The sequence below is a fragment of the Lissotriton vulgaris genome, chromosome 3_1 (genome assembly GCF_964263255.1).
Source record: "Lissotriton vulgaris chromosome 3_1, aLisVul1.2, whole genome shotgun sequence".
NCBI lineage: Eukaryota > Metazoa > Chordata > Amphibia > Caudata > Salamandridae > Lissotriton > Lissotriton vulgaris.
Genome location: NC_141689.1, coordinates 361798649 through 361818276, shown reverse-complemented (window position 1 = coordinate 361818276; position 19628 = coordinate 361798649). Strand labels below are relative to the sequence as shown.

At 43.9% G+C, this 19628-nt stretch overlaps 1 protein-coding gene and 2 non-coding genes across 3 annotated transcripts; all 3 read left to right on the top strand.

Annotated features, from left to right (window-relative positions):
• Positions 1-27: 27 nt before the first annotated feature.
• Positions 28-17664, top strand: RPL37 (ribosomal protein L37). The gene is made up of 4 exons (XM_086960579.1): positions 28-165; positions 1057-1192; positions 16260-16344; positions 17558-17664. The coding sequence occupies exons 1-4, from the start codon at positions 163-165 to the stop codon at positions 17625-17627; spliced, it is 294 nt and encodes a 97-aa protein (XP_086816705.1). The 5' UTR covers positions 28-162; the 3' UTR covers positions 17628-17664.
• Positions 895-971, top strand: LOC147726455 (small nucleolar RNA SNORD72). The gene has a single exon (XR_015309634.1). It is a non-coding gene; the product is annotated as a small nucleolar RNA SNORD72 (small nucleolar RNA).
• On the top strand, positions 17358-17433 carry LOC147726454 (small nucleolar RNA SNORD72). Its single transcript, XR_015309633.1, has one exon. It is a non-coding gene; the product is annotated as a small nucleolar RNA SNORD72 (small nucleolar RNA).
• Positions 17665-19628: the final 1964 nt, after the last annotated feature.

The window sequence follows — 19628 nt, the reverse complement described above, 5'->3', positions numbered from 1 at the left end:
AGTTTACATTCTGGCATTCCAAGAAAATGTCCTTTGATAGACGTCCCCAACTCTTTTGTTTCCGGAGGACGAATTCAGTAGGTGCACCGGAAGTGCTGAAGGCAAATATAGAGGAAGTGATTACAAGCTTCCGGTCTCTATCGTATCGGCCATTCTGGCAAGATGGTGAGTGTTTAGTATAGCAGCCGAATTTCATCTAAAGTCATCCGTGCGTCGGAGCTTTCTGTAAACGCGGCAGTACGCTTTCTTGTCCAGGAAAGACTGGGGCTTCTTAGGAGAGGTGTCATTTAGTGGGCCCCGCGTTCTTCATGCACGATTGAGAGAGCCAGGCGGAGGCACCGCTGACCACGTACTAGGTCGGCTCTTGTATCTGCGTGCAAGGAAGAAAGTTGGGGTTTCAGTTCTTCGGCCGCCAGTATAGTTTAACCGCTGCCTGTCTGTTACCTAGATACATTTTCTCTTTTGCCGCTTTGGGTTATTGTAGTTATCCCTGTATTTTTCACCGCCCTTCCGGGGCCAGTGGAGAGAGGTTGTATGACCAGGCAGTGCCCTTACTCGTTTGTGGGAGCGTATTTGCACCGTAGATTTGTTAAGATATTCCGCTGATCTTGATGGCTTGGTAAGAGAGTGCAGGTTTCCATTAGTAATTACATGCATGACCGTATTATCACACCGTGCACTTCAATCTGTTTCGAGAGTTAAGTCATTTTGGGCTCGTATTAAAATCGTGGTGGACGCGCATCTTTACCTTGAGGGAACATTCTACTTAAATTGCACTACTGTTTGTTTTCATGAAGTTTGCATTGACTTAAAACTTACTTTGGGAATTTCTCATTATGAACGGTCATTTTTCAACTATTATTCCGTTATTGTTTTTGAGCAACTTTGGCGCCTGATTTATCAATGATGTTTTTTTTAAATGTCTGAACATATGATACGAAGTGATTTCAGCTTCTTTACTGAGATAAGTAAGCGCCTTAGTTGTATCGCTACTCTATTCATTTTGCTTGACTATTTTACTTTTTTGCTTATTTTTTTACCCCTCTTTTATTATAGACGAAGGGAACGTCATCGTTTGGCAAACGCCGAAACAAGACGCACACACTGTGCCGTCGTTGTGGTTCAAAGGCGTACCATCTTCAGAAATGCACCTGTGGCAAGTGCGGATATCCCGCCAAGCGCAAGAGAAAGTGTAAGTAAATCACCGATAAGGACTATATAAATGTCGGTTTAATAGTAGCAGCGTGCGTGTTGGTCCTAACAGAACTCTTGAGCAACATCTCTAACATTGTGTAGCAGTGAAAGAAATTGCAATTATTTGGTTTTGGCTGTTCGTGATCTTTTTAACATTTTAGTACCTTGAGGGCGCTATACATTAAAGCGGTGTAGTGGTTACTAAAAGACTGTACAGGAAAATACAGACCGACAACAAATCAAAAAAAACTCGATATGCAGACAACTTCTTGCTTTTGCTTACATTCTGATGTGGGGGGGCCTTTTAATGTTTAAAAGAAAATCATGATTTGGGACACCAAAGGCGCACTGAGTCAGGACATCAAAGGCGCACCGAGTCAGATCTTCCCCGATAGTGTACCTGGCAGATCTTATATCAGCGCTGTAATGGTGGGTCAAGTAAGATTTGACGTAATCTACTAAATTATAATTGTGGGCTGTTTAAGTCTTGGAAAACAGTCCGAAAGACTATTCGATCTTGTGGTTCTTATGTCGATGTGATGCTATACCAAAGTATGCATAGTATTTCTATAGCGCTAACTTTGCCAAAAAACCGTGGAGTGTTCATGGTCGCAGGGAAACTTAACGTTGGCGAGTAATGGAAGAGGAAACTGAGTTGTAAACAGTTGTGCATTGTGAAGTGTTCTTTAAATAGCTGAGTCTCCAACGCTTTCCTGAATTGGAGCAGCATTGAGGCGGTCCTGATAATGATTTGTTTTTCAGTACAGCTGTGAGGCAGTTATCCAATTCCATTCTTGTGTCCAGGCCTTTCCAGAGTTGTTGGGTAGAGGAACCAAGTTTGGATTGCTTCCCAGTCTCCTGGCATGCATGTATTATTTCAAAAGAAACCATTGATGGACTGGATGCTGGACGATGCAAACATTAACTCCCATCACAGGGATCTGGGTTTAATCTTTTTTTTTATCACCACACCACACCAGTTTGGACCCAGCCATATGCAAATGAGTCTTGAGCCTGCGTCCAATGAGAACCTGGCCTGGCAGTTCGGGCTGGACTTTTCCCATTGGGTGCAGGGTTAAGATGGATTTGCATATGGCTGGGTCCAAACTGGAATGGCATGGTGAGCAAAAAAATTGGATTTAGGCCCATATCTATGTACTGAAGGTGAACGCGTTCTGCATTCTATCTATTCTATTTGCTCTATTTCTATAGCACAAAAATGAGGCAGAGAGCTGTAAAGGGTCATTGTCCAACCTAGTTAAAAAGCAATAGGTCGAAGTTGTGTGATGGTTTCATATCTTGGAAGCACCAATTCTTCTAGGCGTGATTATTCCCAGTTCTTTCAGCATGTTTGACTTGTGACTCATAGACTCTTATTGCTGCCCTTTGGAACTTCAGTTTGAGAAATTGTAGAAACACTAGAAAGGATTATTTGAGTGGTGGTTTCAAGGAGGCTTTAGTGGCAGTGGAGCAACATGGTCAGTGTATAGACAGGCTGTTAAATGATGGCACAACTAGAGTAACAAATGTTTTGATGACACAGTGACTATGTTAATATGCTTTATTTTGTATGTGGAGTATTAAATGGCTTTATGTTGTGCGCCAAACAAGCACTTTGCTTGAAAATGATCTGGTCCAACCACTGCATATGTGTGAGACTTTGAGTGATGTAGCTACATTTTCTTAACCTAAGCATCAGCTTTCAAAGTGACTGCAATTAATTTATTCAGAGTTTTGTGTAGTAGGAATGTCTTGCCTGTCAATTCAGAGTGGCGTATGGGAGCTAAAGGTGGGTAATGAACAAACTACGCTTAGAGGGGGTAGTCTAGCCAGATGAGGTGAAGTATTCTAGTTGAATGTTGCAGGCAAATAAGTTGGTTGCCTTTTTTTAAGGGTAGCCAGGACTTTTTCCCAGTACTACTTGAGCATGATGCAGTTTGTGTCCCTCTAAAAAAACTAGAGGCGGTGAAGTTTCTTTGTACTGTCAATTGAATCTTTATTGCTTGGACTTTTGCAAGCAGCCAACCATATGAACACCACTGCTGTTAGCTTGGGGACTGCATTGATTTGGGTTGGGGGAGTGGTGGGTAATTGTTGTAAGTAGATTAGGTAGGCAGCAAGACACGTCTTAGGTTATTAAGATAGATTTATTAAGATATACAAGACAGCAGAGCAGTAAAACCTCAGAGCTGACCAGACCATCAACTGCCAAGGCTGGAATCATCACATACCAGATAGAACACTCTTGGGTTGGACGATAGAAACACTAAGAAAAGACAACAAACAAGTAGCCATATTGAAGATAGTATAAATATACAAACCATCTTCTCCCTTTACAGATAAAACACAAATAAAAGACTCAAACACATAGTAAGAGTTAAAGCATAGAAAACGAGAAGAAAACATAACACATAGGTCAGCAACCTTAGACTTACAGATCATGAAGGCAAAGGGACAGTATCATAACAAGAATCAACATGATCATGATGACCACCTTCTCCCCTTAGATTGACAAAGAAACAAAAAAGTCTACTCTACAATCCATCATTGTGGCCATCAAAAACGGGAAGAGACAGTTTACTTCATCCAATCAGTCTTTGTCCACCGCAGTTTCCTGCTCATTAAAGGTAGAACAGTACAACAGGTGCCTCCAAGACACAAATTTCTGGAAGAATGTTCCCGAAGATAAATTTAGAGCCAGTTCTCTTGCAGTCTAACGGTCCAAAATAAAATTCCGGACCAGGTGTCTAGGTTCTGGTTTATTTCCTCTGGTTAAGGACTTCTGGTTGTGGTTCGGCCCTCAAAGTTACCTTAAAAAAATTCTTTTGTGGGCAACTGTGTCCGTAATGTGGGGTACAAACCTGGCTCAAGTCGTGGACGATGTATCCCGGTTCAAAGAACCACCATGTAACGATTTTTACTGTGGTACTGGAACGGTTGCCCGTCACGAATCTCGGTCGTGAACTCTCCCGCTCCTGTGACACTTTGTCCACTCCCGGTAGTAATTCTGGGACATACGTTGTCTGTTTTCTAGATAGGTTTGAACCTTTGTTTACTCTTTTGTCCTGGGACCTTTGTCTTCTTTTGGAACCACCTTAATCCTCTCCCGATTCTGGGAGCTTTTATCCCCTTCCGGTCCTGGGATGTCCAATGTCCACTGTTTCTGCTTCTGGGGCCTTTGCCCCCTTCCAGTGCTGACATTTTTTCCTAGGTCCTGGTACTAACACAATGTTATATATCCTGGTACTAATTAAATTCACGTTACACTTGTTATAGTTTCCACCAGGTCAATATTTCAATACTACTAGTCACTTTCCAAAATGTCCATTAACATTTATTTTCACTAAATACATAGTCTTTCTGAATGGTGGCATGACTTAAAACGCTCATACTTTTGGGGGATCTGCCTCATTGCTTTTTAACTTCTCCCTGTCATGGTTCTAGACGCTGTCCTTGTATTTGTAATATTTTCCATAGTAATGTACTCCAGTCAATATTTCAATACTAATTGCCAGTCTTGCACTCCACTAGTTATTACATCGCAGTCACTGTGCTTGAGAGTAATGCAGTTGGTTAATTCAATTAAAAACTATTGCTGTACTCAGTTTAATGCCTCATTCGCATGTACACTACGTCATAAAGTAAATACTCGTGGAAATGATGTTGAGTGACATGACTACTGCCAATGGACGATTCCTCCACAATTAATTCCAAATACGTGACAGTAAATTTTAGATTCAACGAGCTCCTGGACGTGTTTTTTTACAGTTCCACAAGATGGCAGTATTGTAACATATTTAACGCTGTAAGTCTTTTAAATGTGGCATAAACTCAATAAGGCTCGGCTTTGGCTCAACCGTGACAGAAAACACTATTTCCTCGCTCTTTCCTTCGGACACTAACAAGTGGAATTCCTTTGGAGCACATTATTAATGAAAAACACACGGGAGTCACACAGAAATTACTTGCAGGTTAATTTTCTCACATAACAGGTAATGGCAGCTGCTGGATAGAACTTATTGGCGTCCTTAGTCTCGGTGGCATTGTGCTCCGGTGACCTTGGGAACCCAGTGACAAGATGTCTGCTCGACATTGCGCAGTGATGCTCACAAACTCCTTCTCGGGTCAGAGGTTAAGACACGGAGCACTCTATGTGAACAAGGAGCGTGCTGCTCCTCCGCTGATAGTCGGAAATTCTAAGACGTCAGATGACGGCAGGGCAGAGGAAGAATCCCTCTATTCACCAACGGTGAAGTGAAGATCCTAGACGCACATCGCTTCTTTTAGTCAGTCACTCCACAGCTGCTTAAAAAATGGGTTCCCCTCACATTCCAGCTTGTCACGGTCCGAGTTTGTCAGGGATGCAAATACCAATTAGCGTAATGCTTTTTTGAATACCTCAATCATACACTTGCTTTAAGCGAAATCATTTTCAGTTATAGATGCCCTATAAACGATAGGAAACAGTTTTTCTGACCTGTAAGAGTGGAGTGTCTTCAACAGCATCTGTGATTAATACTTGGCAAATAGTTTTGAGTCACAGTAGCCCAACGTTGGTAAGCCTGTGACTAATATCTAGTCGGTTGATTTGGTTTTCCTCCTTTACTCACGTTAACTTAATTTTTGGCAGCAGCTGGGGTATACTTGTGTTGGGTTTAAGAGTTAACAGTTTCTTTACTAAAAGAAGGATTTCTTTGAGATGAGTTACCATCACCTCAAGCTTCTTACTGCAGTGGGACGATGTCTTATTTAAATCTCTGTTACTCAGTTGTTTTGATTCTTTTCACGCGTTTCACAGGATTAACTTGCGTCTGATTTGTCTTCCAACTTGTTTTGTTGATTCTTCCTTCTAGTTTGCGGCTAATTTCATCAAACTTACTTGCGTTACGTGGGTATTTACTTGCTTTTCTTCTTGTTACTAGCCGCAGTTAGGCGGGTTATTGGTTGTGAGGTCTTGCTTGTGCTGCGCTGTCCTTCTTGGTCTTGTTCTCTGGTCCGCGCAGAATGTCGCCAAAATGTTAGTAGATTAGGTAGCAGGACACATCCAGGTTATCAAGATAGATTTATTAAGATATATAGAAGATAAGACAGCAGAGCAGTAAAACCTCACAGCTGACCAGACAATCAACTGCCAAGGCTGGAATCCTCACATACCAGATAGAACACTCTTAGGTTAAAAGATAGAAACACTAAGAAAGGACTACAAACACCAAGTAGCCATATTGAAGAAAGTATAATAGTAATATTGAAACTCTACTTGCGTGCTCTCTTGGCAGGGATCGGTAATTGCTTGAAATGTAAAGGTGAGATGTTGGGTCCAAATGCTTTCTGGTGGTTTTTTAAATTATACTCTAGTTCTGATACAAGTTTAACTTGTCTGGTAGACAAATTACTGGTTATGCTTCCTCCTAGAATGTGAACTAAAGGGTTGCTAAGTTTAGAATTCTAATTCACAACCCTAGTTGTACATTCTGAAGTTCTGTACAGACCATATGCACGCTAAAGTCTTAATCTCTATAGTGCTGTAATGCGTCTCCGATTGTATCAAACTTCTGTAGGTGAATACCAGTGTTCTTTCCCAGCTACCCACTGTTTAAGAACAGCACCCAACAGTTAGACTGGTATCTACAGTGATAGCTTACTGCCTGCTTTAAAAGAACGTAGGGAAGGGGCCATCTCAGCTTTTAGGCTAACTTTATTAATTACAGGTTGCATTTTTGACATCATGCCCATAACCTTTGACTAAATTCACTTGTTCCCGAAACACGCTGGCATATTCACTTACGTTTAACCAGGTTAAGATAGAAGCCCGTTTTAGCTAACTGTTGCCAGCCAGTGATTTTTTTTTATCCTACACCGATGCATACGCCGTAGATACTGTGGATCTTCGGACATTCCATATTAGTAGTAAAATGTCCCAGCATGTCCATCCTCTTGCTCAGTCTTGGTTTGACATCTGTCAGTAAAACTGCCAAGTCATTTGTCCATTTATCAAATGAACATCAAATCTATTGATGTTATAGGAGATGCTTAATCTGCCATTACTTGTAATGGCACATTTCCAATAATGGCTCCAACCAAAGGCCCCTTGACAAACTGAGTTGAGTTCAATCGTCCACTACATTGCTTAGTTTTTCAGTACGCATGCAGTCTTTGCCAGTTCACCAATACCGATTCACACTGGATTTTTGTTGCTTCTAAATTTTATTTGGAATTGCCGGATTGTCTAGCATAACATCCATTTCCCAGTATCTAGGCAAGCAGGATTGTTACTGAGATTTTCAGATCCTCATCTGTAATAAGCATGAGTGGACTTTTTTCCTTACTTTTGCTATGCGTTTACAAAACAAATGGATGCATTGCCTGTATCGCAACCAGTTGTAGACTACATATTCACTGACATTTCAGTGCTTCTGTAGAAACCTTTCTTGTATGTAATTTGCTCCAGGTTTATGCAAGCACCATTGGCACCGACACATATTCTATAATGCCTTCCTCAGCACATTGTTTGCGTTGAGAGAAAAATGATGACACTCAGAGTTCCTCAGAATATTGTCTGCTTAATCTCTCAGTGGCTTAGTATTGATTTCAATTGACATTACCTTACTCTCCCCGAGGAGCTACTAGTAAATTGTCAAACTTCCTGAGCAGCAAGGCAAAGACTACTTGTATAAGCCTGAGCGGACGCCGGGGCTGTTCTCTTCCCTCCTTCCCGCCCTGGTCTGACGCGGTGACTAGCACCGTTGCGCGGAGGGCGTGGAAGGTCGAGACTGCCACTTCCGGTTTGCGGGGGAGACCGGTTAGCGGTCTAGTTTTCTTCACGCACTCGCGCTGGGGCATAAAAGGCGGATGTCAATAAGGGAGCGCAGCGGACGAGCGCAGCGGGCGCGTCGAAGGCGCGCCAAAGTCGAGCCCGTCTGCGCCCGTCCGCGGCCGACTGCGGGCTAGGGCGACAACCCCTGGTCAAAAGATCTCCTGGACTAGGGAACAACTCCTTAGTTTTCGCCCCCGTACTGCTACCTTATGTATGCACAGTATGTTGAGTAGCGACAGGACTTGTCCTCACTGCGGCTTTCGTATGACCACGCTGTCTCAGGAGTCCACGGAACAGGCACTGGCCTGCGGTCTCCTGAACGTCTGGTCGCTTCGTAAACATAGGCTTGACGTGCTCGAGCTGATTACTGACAAAAAACTCGACATACTGTTTTTAACGGAAACGTGGCTTGATCAGTTCTCTGACTCCGACATCATTGAAGCCACACCAGAGAATTATTCCTGGGTTAGGCAGGATAGGCCAGAGGGGGTGGGAGGGGGGATTGCGATCATTTTTAGGGACACTTTGGCCTGCGGCTTGGAACGCACGCCGATCGCGGAGAGTGAGGCGGGCCTCTTCTCGATTAAAATTAATGGAGCTAAGACGTTAAATGGATGTTTGGTATATCGACCCCCAGGGGCCTGTACTAAGTTTAGGGAGAGCTTGTTAGAAAGCCTCATGGAGGAGACCCTGCGCAGGGACAAATTTCTCCTATTAGGTGATCTTAACCTGCACCTCAACTGCCCTGAGGCCACAGGGGTTGAGGATTTTGGTCGGGACATGCTCGCCCTGCAACTGGATCTGAAACTTGAGGCCCCTACGCATCGACTGGGTCACCTCCTGGACCCGGTCTATGCCAATTGGGAAGGTGTGGAGGTGTCAGGTGTTGAACCTTTTCCCTGGACCGACCACTTCCTGGTTACATTCACAATACAGAGCAGAAATGCCCACAAAACTAGCCAGATACCCTCTAACTTTCTTAGAAGGAAGTGGGCTAAATTTTCGGTGGAAGATTTTAACCAAGCTCTAACTAGGGATGGTTTGCCGGGAGGTGAGGACATAGAATCCGCTACCCGTAACCTGAATCAGCGTATTTTGGCTGCGCTTGATCAGACAGCCCCACTCTGCCGTTCGACTACAAGTGCTCGGAAAGAGCGCTCAGCACCTTGGTTCAGTGCTGAGCTGCGATTGACAAAGGCAGACTGTAGGCGGGCAGAAAAAGTCTGGAGGGTGTCCTACGACAGCAAGGCCAGGGAAGTATTCCTGGACAAAAGGCGTATTCACCATAGGCTGATAAAGTCTAAGGCAGCCTACTTTGCTGAACAAATTCAGGGGGCAGAGAACTCCGCTAAGGAACTCTTTGGCATTTACAAATCCCTGACGTCGGTAAATGCACCTACAGAGCCGGAGAGCTGCTCTACGGAGTCCTGTGACCGGATTGCAGATTACTTCTCCGCCAAAGTAGAGAAGATTTATTCGACCTTCCCTACTCGGCCCACGGGACTGGACCTAGAGGAAGCAGTGGGGGACACAGAGACGGCAGGGCATATATCACACTATTACACCCCTCCACCGGAGGAACTATTAGCGGTGTGCCGATCTGTTAAATCAGGATCCCCGTGGGACCCGGTGTCGCCAAAACGCCTGGCAGACAGTTTGGAGGTCCTGGAGCCTTATATAAGGCACGTCCTCGATGTGTCTTTTGGATCGGGGAAGCTGCCGGTCGGATGGAAACAGGCGGTGGTGCTCCCGCTCAGGAAGAAATCCCACCTAGGCTTCGAGGTATTAGAAAATCTGAGGCCCATCTCCCTCCTGCCTTTTCTGTCAAAAGTGGCGGAAAAGGTGGTTAATACCCAAATTATGAAGCATGTGGAGGAAAGGGGACTGCTCCATGCGACGCAGTTTGGCTTCAGGCTACGACATTCCACCGAGTCCGCCCTCCTCATGGCGACGGAACATCTGAGAGAGGGCGTGGATGCAGGCCAAACTATGGCGTTGATCCTGCTGGACCTCAGCGCGGCGTTCGACACTGTAGCACATAACATCCTGCTACAGTGTCTGAACAGTGGTGGCATCTCTGGTACCGCGCTGAGATGGATCCAAGACTTCCTCAATGAGAGAAGTTTTCAAGTCAGGCAGGGAGACTGCTACTCAAGGGGGGTGCCTCTGGGCCAAGGCGTGCCGCAGGGCTCGTCATTGAGCCCAACCCTCTTTAATTTGTACGTCGCGCCTGTAGCATCGATCGTGGAGAGCCATGGCCTCCAACTGGTGTCCTACGCCGACGACACGCAGCTGGTGATCTCCGTCGCAGGCGCCCTGTCTTGCTGCCGATGGCTTCCGTTCGTGCATGCAAGATCTTGCCGAATGGATGGCCAATAACTGTTTGAAGCTGAACGGTAGCAAGACAGAGGTGTTGGTGGTAGGGAGAGCCCAGTCTGCCTGGTCGCCGGCGTGGTGGCCCGCCTGCCTTGGACCCTCCCCTACTCCGTGCCTAGAAGCGCGTAACTTGGGGGTGTGGTTTGACGCTGGGCTCACATTCGGCCCCCAGATCAATCGGGTGGTGGGAGTCTGCTTCGGGATTCTGAAGAAGCTGAGAAAGGTCCTGGACCTACTCCCGCTCGAAGCACGTCAAACCCTGGTTCATGCCCTGGTCACGGCGAGGGCGGACTATGGGAACCTGCTGTATCTGGGGGCCCCAGAAAAAAGTATGGCCCGGTTGCAAGTGCTGCAGAATGCGGCAGCGCGTCTGATTCTCAGACTGCCTAAAAGGGCGCCTTCTAAGGCGGCCCTCCAGCAGCTCCACTGGCTCCCGGTGAGGAGAAGAGTGGAATACAAAGCCCTCTGCACCTGTCACCGTATTTTGAATGGCAGAGCACCTGCCCCTCTGACGAATTTGATCAAAGCGTACATATCAGCTCGCGCGCTCAGATCAACAGGGGGTGGCCTATTGAGGACTCCCAGAATTAAGAAAGCCCGCATGGGAGGCAGGTCGTTTAGACACCTGGCGGCAACAAACTGGAACAAATTGCCTACGAACCTGCGCCTGGAACCAGATGAGGCTAGATTCCGGGCGAAACTAAAAACTTATCTCTACAGTAAATAATGGCCCTGTAGCTTGGTTTTCACTGTCATCTGCCTACTTCCACTTTCAGCGCGCGGACACGCCGGTGTGCGTAATCGCAGCGCTTTACAAATGTCCCAATAATAATAATAATAATAACTGTGCTAGTTTGCTTGCAGGTGAATAGTTAGTGGCATCAGTATCAACAAAGTAATTTCAAATATCGTTCATTGCCTCCATTTAACTTGTGGTTCCTAGGATGCTAAAGAAATTGAGGTGGCTGTACAAATTGGTCACCATATTAAAATGTCAGACTGCTTACTGGGCAGAGAAGTTGGAGGAGCTGCCTTTTGCAATATGTTGCATAACCTAAGAATAAATATTGATCACGTAAATGTCTGCAGAAACTGGTATGAAAATATAATTCCCAAAAGCGATGTGTAACAGCGAAAAGTAATCACAAAGGCTGCTGACATGTTCCTCCCATAAACGTGACCTTTGTACATGCAGAGGAGGATTACATGTGGAGGACTGGGCACAATGATGATGGTGGGTTCAACCCACCATCGTGGACTCAGCAAAATCTTTAGGCATAACACTTGACACCAATCTCATGCAGGAACACATCAACAAAGCAACTAAGGGAGTCAACTACCAAATCAATACCCTAAGGAAACTTAAACCCTTCCTTCCAGCCAAAGACTTCCAAACTGCGGTACAATCACTAGTCATCCCGCGAATAGAATACGGCAGCATCGCCCTCTGCGGTCTCCCTCTAGCTACTACGGCACCCATAAGAGCTTCTCTAAACGCCGCAGCGAGACTCATCACTGGATCAAAAAACACTCACACATTTCCCCTGACTTGAAATCCCTGAACTGGCTGCCTTTTGAAGCCAGAATACATCTAAAAATCGCTTGCTTGACGCACAATGCTGTCCTCCTGATCTCACCTGGATACCTCGCCCAGAAGCTAACAGTTTCTGGAGGCTCCAGAAACACTAGAGGCACAAACAATCTTTTGCTAAAGCCTAGAAGATTCCGCAAGGAAAAAACCTATAAACGCTCTTTCTCAGGAATGGCACCCAGGATTTGGAACTCACTCCTTCCTGAAACCAGGCTCATCTCCTCTACCATACTTTTTAAGGCTAAATGCACTTTAATTACTACTGGGGATTAAGTTCAAAGACTCTATACCGAGCTGTACTACTTGTTTGAATCCTTTGCATTTTTGTACGACTTGTGATATTGACTTACGTGATTGTTTATGCTACCATTTATTTGTACTTTTATCATTATTGATGTATCTGTTTGTCTATGCTCCCTCATATACCTCCCCCACCCCAATGGTTATGCACTCACATGTTCGTACCCCTCCTCTGTAAAGCGCTCTGATATCTGCAAAGATCTTGTTCGCGCTATATGAAACTTTAAAATAAATAAAATGAAGAAACAGCGTGTCTGGGGAATTGTGCTCGCCCGCGAGGATTCTAATAGGCCCGCACACTTTAGCTGAGAGGTGGTTGGTAAATTGGTCGGTTCATAGTTTAGAGCAGTCAAGTCGACATTGAGATGGTCCTCAGAACTAACAGAAAACTTGAAGTGGACAAAATGTAAAACTTCCAATTCGGTGGGCAGAAATACTGGTTCGACTCCCTCGTCGCTAAATGTGTAGTGATGACCAACAATGTGTCACGCACTTAAGTCTTGATGTCCAGAAAGCGCCGGCTGAACTAGAAAATCTCCATTCTAAGCGCTAGGGACAAATGCACCATAATGGATACTCCACCATTTATTTGTCTTTGTCATAGCGTAGAACTCAATACTTTGGTGGTACCACTTCGTCAAGAGAACCTGATAATCTATTTAGCCAGGTTTCAGCGAGGCAGCAAATATTTAAATGTCAGGCCACGCATACATCTGACGTTTCATGGTAATGTTTGATTGCTATCATACTAGTGCCACTTTTAAGTAATTTACCAGTTTTACTTAACAGTGTCTGAATACAAGATGAGGTATTGCGAAGTAGAACAGTTTGCTCCAAGAGGTTTAGAAAGTCAAATGAAGCGCTGTGGAGAAAGTGCATTTGATACTGTCGCGTCTACCGGCCTAAACAATGCTTTTAACATTCATTACTACCACCAGTTGAATGCACCGTTAAACAATTAGGTGAGTCATTAGGTAAATGTAAATTCTATTTTGTGATCATGGAAACTACAAACTTACCTACCAATCCAAACAAGACCTTGATTTCCCAAGTAAAAACCTGACCTAGTCGCAGGTTACACATGTCAGGAGGGTCCTATATGGCTAGGGAGCAAGGGAGGGGCATGACTAGAAACTCTACCACTTCACCTTTCTTCAAGGCCTTCATGAGGACCCTGTCACCAATCAACAAAAGTTTTTTGTTTAGATTGCTCTCTAAGATCTTAAACTTCCAATATCAAATCTCTGCAGTACTGCATCAAATGAAGCAACCGTCACTGTACGTCCTTATAAATCGTATGTATCATGATGCACTGTGTATGGTATATTTGGGATCAGAAACAGGCATCGAGACTGTCTAAAACCAGGGGAAGAAATAGCCACATGATTCCTAGCTAGATCTGTGCCTCCTGTTCTCTCCATCCTTGTGCTCCTCTTACCCACTGCCATCTCAAGCAGGTTTCGTTGTTTAACCGTTTTTAGGCTACCCACTTCTGTTCCTGCTCTTGTGTTCAGTCGCCCTTTCATTAGTTGGCATCTAACAGGTGTTTCCTGTGATTCTTTGCTAAATATTTTCTCTCAATCTGAAGATCCTAACCTGGCCAGTCCCTAGACTTTGTATCTGTTCGGTGACATTTTTCCTCTGAACTTTACTTGCTGATCCCGCCATGCAGATTAATAGTGAGTGGTGGGGCGCTAGAGATTTTGATGCAGGATATTGTACTTCAGCAATTGTTCAATAATATAAGGGCTTAGGGTGCAGGCAAATAACTGAGGACGACAGGGGCCATAAACCTGTAGCAATAAATTCCCCCGTACCTCTGTCCACGAGGCTCCTCACTTTAACTCCCCCACACAGCATTCCTCCCAGATAGCTGGAGCATTGCTGGCGCTGATAGAAAGTGAAATTCCTCCCCCTATGCTGAAAGCAATAACAGACAGAGGACTAATATCTCCACCTCCCCTGCATGCATGAAGGAAAAGGGAAACTGCAACAAAGGACTGATGTCTCTATCCCACCTACTTGGCGGACATGTTTGACTAGTCTCGCTCAGGGACGGACTTCCTGGATTAGTCATTCTCTTCCTTATCTGAACACTTGCTAAGAATTTTACATTCTAGAATAATCACAACTACTGAGCACTTGGCTCAGTTACGTATCTACACCTCTTGTGATAGAATGCCTGCCTATTGTATCATTTTACTTTTAACTATATTCGGAACATTTGCAATGCACAGAATGCTACCTCATATAGGAAAGAATGTCTGCCTACTACTGCAGTTCACTCCTAGCTTTACTCTGAACATTCGTAATGCACAGGTATAATTCCCCCTCCCCACAACGTGTCTACTCCCAATCCCATTTCCCATCCTACTCTCACCCCCCACTATCCTTCCTGCACCCCCATCTCGACTATCAGTCTCCCAGCACACACCCTGACCCACCCACCTACCTTCTGTGCCATCACTCACACCACCAACCCCCCTCCCCACCTCATACACACCCCTCCCGCCCAAAAGATCCCTTCTCCCGATCACCTTCCCGTACATCAATACAGCGCACACCTCCTCGAACACCAGCCCACTCTCCCACCTGCAAACGAACTCCCTGGTCAGCCAGTCTCATCGGTCGGCCGCCCCCACCATCTACCCCACGATGGGCAACACCATGGACACCCTCGCTCTGATCAAAGATGACATACGCAACACCAAGGAACTACTCGCCACACACCCCATTCACCCCTCCCCCTCCCCCCTCCAAACCTATCCCCTACCCATCTGGTTGACTCACTCACTTAATACGTCACAAGCCTAGCGCCAATCCCCACTCTTAGACGCACCATATGTCCCCCTTGTCGCCCTTGCAACACCTCACTCAACTACACCTCCCCGCCTGAACTCTCACTCAACCTTCATTACTGTTATTAATTGCCTGATTATTCACATGTTGGACTTTGTAGCCTTTTACCTGTACTATTTCATACACAGGTTGGCTTTGTAGCCACTTATTTGTACCATTTATACTATGTGACCTATTGATCTACCTGTCTGACTATGCTCCCCCATGTACTTCTCTTGTAAAGCGCTCTGATATCCGCAAGTATCTTTTCCGCACTATATAAAACTTTCAAAATAAATAAATAAGGGGACTGGGCAAGCAAATACATGCTCCCTTATAGTGCTGTAGAAATGCTGTTAAAAGAAAGTACCTTGGAAAGCACGAGCGGTGGACAAATTCACTGGCTATGGATGCAGTACTTGGGGCCATACTCCTGGGGAGGGACAAACACCCCATTAGCCTGGGTTACTGGTACCAGTATTTCTCCTTGAGCTAAGCTGATCTACTCATCTCTGGCTGTATCTTTTACTGTGGCATCAATTCGATGGCTCTGCTATTTTTAGCTTGATGAATATTTAAACTTTTTGTCTTTGTGTGGAGTGTGGCAGCTAGAAACGGGCTAACCTTTCCCAGACCTGTTGAATTTTGTTTTTTTCAGTTAACCTTTGGTCAACTGTTTTCCAACTCGTATCTTGATTGAATATGCTTTTTAGGCCTCATTTGAGACCGCACAAGACATTTTGTTTACTTACAGTGGGCTTAGGGCCGGCCCATTGCTCCACTTTCTCTTAGTTTGTCCCTCCCCAGGGACATGGCCCAAATACTGCTTCTGTATTCATTGTTTGCCTACTGCTTGTGCTTTCGGAGGTTCTTTATTTTAGTTGCATTTTTACAGCACTCGTAAGGCTGCATGTGTTTGCTTGCCCTGTCCATTTCCTTAGTTGTTTGCCTGTCCCCCCCTCATCCCCTTCGATTGAATAAACAATTACACCAAGCAGGAGTAGTTTGAGGAAGTAAACCGCGGGGAAATAGGACTATTTTACTGAAGGACACTCGCAGATGTGTCTGCTGGGAGTTGGCTACCCAGTTGATAACGTTTGTATCATCCAGATATTTATAGCTTCTAACTGCAACTTTTTATTATAGATAACTGGAGTGTGAAGGCTAAGAGACGCAACACCACAGGTACCGGCCGTATGAGACACTTGAAGGTGGTCTACCGTAGATTCAGGTATGTTCTGTGACTGTCTTTGTTTTGACTTGCTGGCTGTAAAGATTAACTGTTTGGTCAATGTTTCCACAATCTTGTGGGGTGGGTGATTGTATAGGGTAAATAGTTTAGGTAATGCTCAGAATATCTAATCAACATGTGTAATCTGATCTAAGTGCACTTCGTAGTTACCTGCATAACCTCCATACTAAGAAATTAACCTGGGCACAAGTGAATCACAGTAAAGTTAAAATTATTATTTTTTTGTTCGTTATGTATGGGGGATGTACCCCCTATCATACATTAAAAGAATATTGTGAGTTAGTAGTTAATCGCCTTATAGGAACAGGGCCAAATGTTTCTTTGAGGTCATGGTACTCTGAGGTGACTTGCAATATCCTTACATTATACTTCCAAATAGTACTTTAGTCCTTATGATATAAGTTCACATCATCCTTGCTCTGTTATGAAAGAGAACGGTGGTTCCAGGCCTGAAGTATAAATGTGAACTTTAATTTGGAATTAAGCACCTCAAAAAAAATCAGTTTGATGCAGAATAACCATATTGGTCTAATCGAATTCCTATTTAAAGAGTCATGGCACAAAAGGTGGAGAGCTATTTTTTTTTCTGTAATGACCCTTAGTGTGTTAAAAATATATATATTGCCATATTTCCTTCTGCTCTGCACTGGTTTAGAATAGCTGACGCAAAGAATGACATTCCAGTTTCTGTGCCTAGTTTAAACTGCAGCCCCAATTAAGTTCAGTGACCTGACTTTTACCAGGGCGGCTGGCATGAGGTATTGTATAGTCCCTTTTTTGGGGGGGGTTTCTGCACAAGAGAGCAAAAAACATTCTTTGCTTTCAGAAAATACTGTCAATTTTCCATTTACCTTGATTCTGTTTCCTGGCCTTTGGGGTAAAAAAGCAATTAAATGCTTGTTGGGACGTGTAACCTATAGGCAAGTTATTTTTCTGAATGTAAGAGCTTAAGTTAGCTCTTTTTGGTTTCTGTAGTGGTAGAGTACCTGCACAGCTTATCAGTGATGTTTCAAATAAATGTCTGAACATATGAAATCAAGTGATTTCAATTATTTTCTGAGATAAGCAGTTTGCATGTGCAATTTTCTATGAGTGGTTTCTTAAGATGTATTGGTAAATAAAATAACCTTTGGTTGAGACTAGTGTCCTGGCGTTTCAACAACCACGAATGATACTTTGTCTTTGATTACAGGAATGGATTCCGTGAGGGCACAACACCAAAACCGAAGAGGGCAGCAGTTGCAGCATCCAGTTCCTCATAAATATTTTGTTAAATAAAAATTGCCACATGAAACTTGACGTACATTTTGTCAATCTGTGGAAGCTTACTATTTTACTGAAAGTAACTAGTTGCTGTACTACAGAATAGCATCTAAAACCTGCTGATAAACTGTCAAATAGATGACTCCTTTTAGGAAAGTATTTCTCTGAGCAAAAAAGGACTTTAAATGTATTTCCATTTTTTTTTACTATAACTGTCATGGTTAGGGGTTGGTTTGGCACCACTTTTTGCCTTTGCTATAATATTTGAACTGCCAACTTTATCAGTTCTATTAAATCGAAATACAGTGTTTGAAGTTGGTTAATCAGTTGGAGACATGCTGATTAGGAGTCTGCTGTTACTATTATGTGATGTGGTTTTTGGCATAGTTTAAGGCTTTCATGTTGAAAATTAAAACAGTATTTGATCAAAGGACATAAAACGATATTAAGTAAAAATGCATTTCCCTTAAGGGAAGGAGACCGGAGTACATCTACTAAATGCTTTCAGTTACAAAGGAAATGCACCGTGGACCTGATGGCTCTTACAGCATGATTAAATGAAAAAGTATTCACTTCTGATTTTGGAGCAGATGTAATGTATATCGTGCTTTGATATAGACATCTATTTGTTTCAATTTGTATTTACTTAGGGTGTCAATGTATGAATATGCTCTCACGTCGGGAGTGAAAGCTTCCTCGAATGTAGGACCTGCCATAGCCCTCTGATGAACCGGGTAGCACGATTCTAACAAGAGGTTCTGCCTTCTGTCAGAATGACAATAGGGATTTCATTCTCACTCCTGAAATTAAGCAATCCAACAATCTTCAAATGACACGTCATTCCTACATAGCTTCTACCTGAGGCCAGGTGACAGAATACCCAGATTTTGAGCTGGAGGTGCCCAAATGAGGCCAGGGCCCTCACCTGATTTTTTTTTTTTTTTTTAACGGACCAAATTTTGTTTTATGAATTGCTTGTTAATGTTTTGCTCACTGTAGCCTATCCTGTTGCAAAAACTTGTGATTTACTTATGGATCCATAGGAAATTGGTTCTGTGCATTTGACTCTTCTGCATTCACGTTGAATATGCCATATTTGGGTGATGGGGGTCGCAGTATGGTAGTTGGTTTGCCCTCTGGAAAGCATCAAGGCTATTGCGTACTGCCTAGAATCGGTATCACCTAATCAAGTTTCTTGGCTTTGTTCCTATACGCACTTCTTGTTTTAAACATTAGTACTTTTATAGACTAACTAGGAAGCAAAGGCTGAAGTTTCCACAATACAAAGCATTAAAACTCCGCTTAAATTTGCATAAGAATGGGGTTTATCCATCCTAGTCCTGCAAGTTTATGAAATGTAGGTAGTTTCGCCCCAAGTATGTCTTCGTGGTGTGCCACTAGTTTGATTTTGTTTTTCAAACACATGGGGTGGATTGCATGTAAGCTGTGCATTCCCAGTCAGCTGCAGCATGTTTAAGGTTTTGCCTAAATGTCTAGGTGTTAGCTGCCTCTGGACAGCCGTGTTCACGGCTGATGCTTTGTGGGGTTTTTTAAGTAACAGTTAAGTAGGTAAATGCAATTAGCTGTAATCCTGAGCCTCGTTTAGTAAAAATCAATTTCCCACTATAGCATTTTACAAATGGAAGGTTTTTCAGAAATCTGCATTTGCCAAGGCAGTGACCACTAGGACAGGGGTAGTAATTGGCATTTACAGTGTTATAAATATATTCAGTCGCACGTAGAACCAGACTAATTGGTCTATTCAAAATGAAAATAGCAATGTCCCTGGTGTTGGGTCCATACTCTGACAAAGGTAGCAGTGGCTGAAAGAGTGCAGCTGCTGTACAATGGTGTATTGACAATTTGAATTCTCTTTAAAGATCTACACACCAATAGGAAGACTTTATATTGCACCATCCTGATGAGTAACAAGAAAGCTAGGGGGGGGGGGGGAGATATCTTACTTCTGTGTTAGATACAAATGCCACGATTAGGTAGTT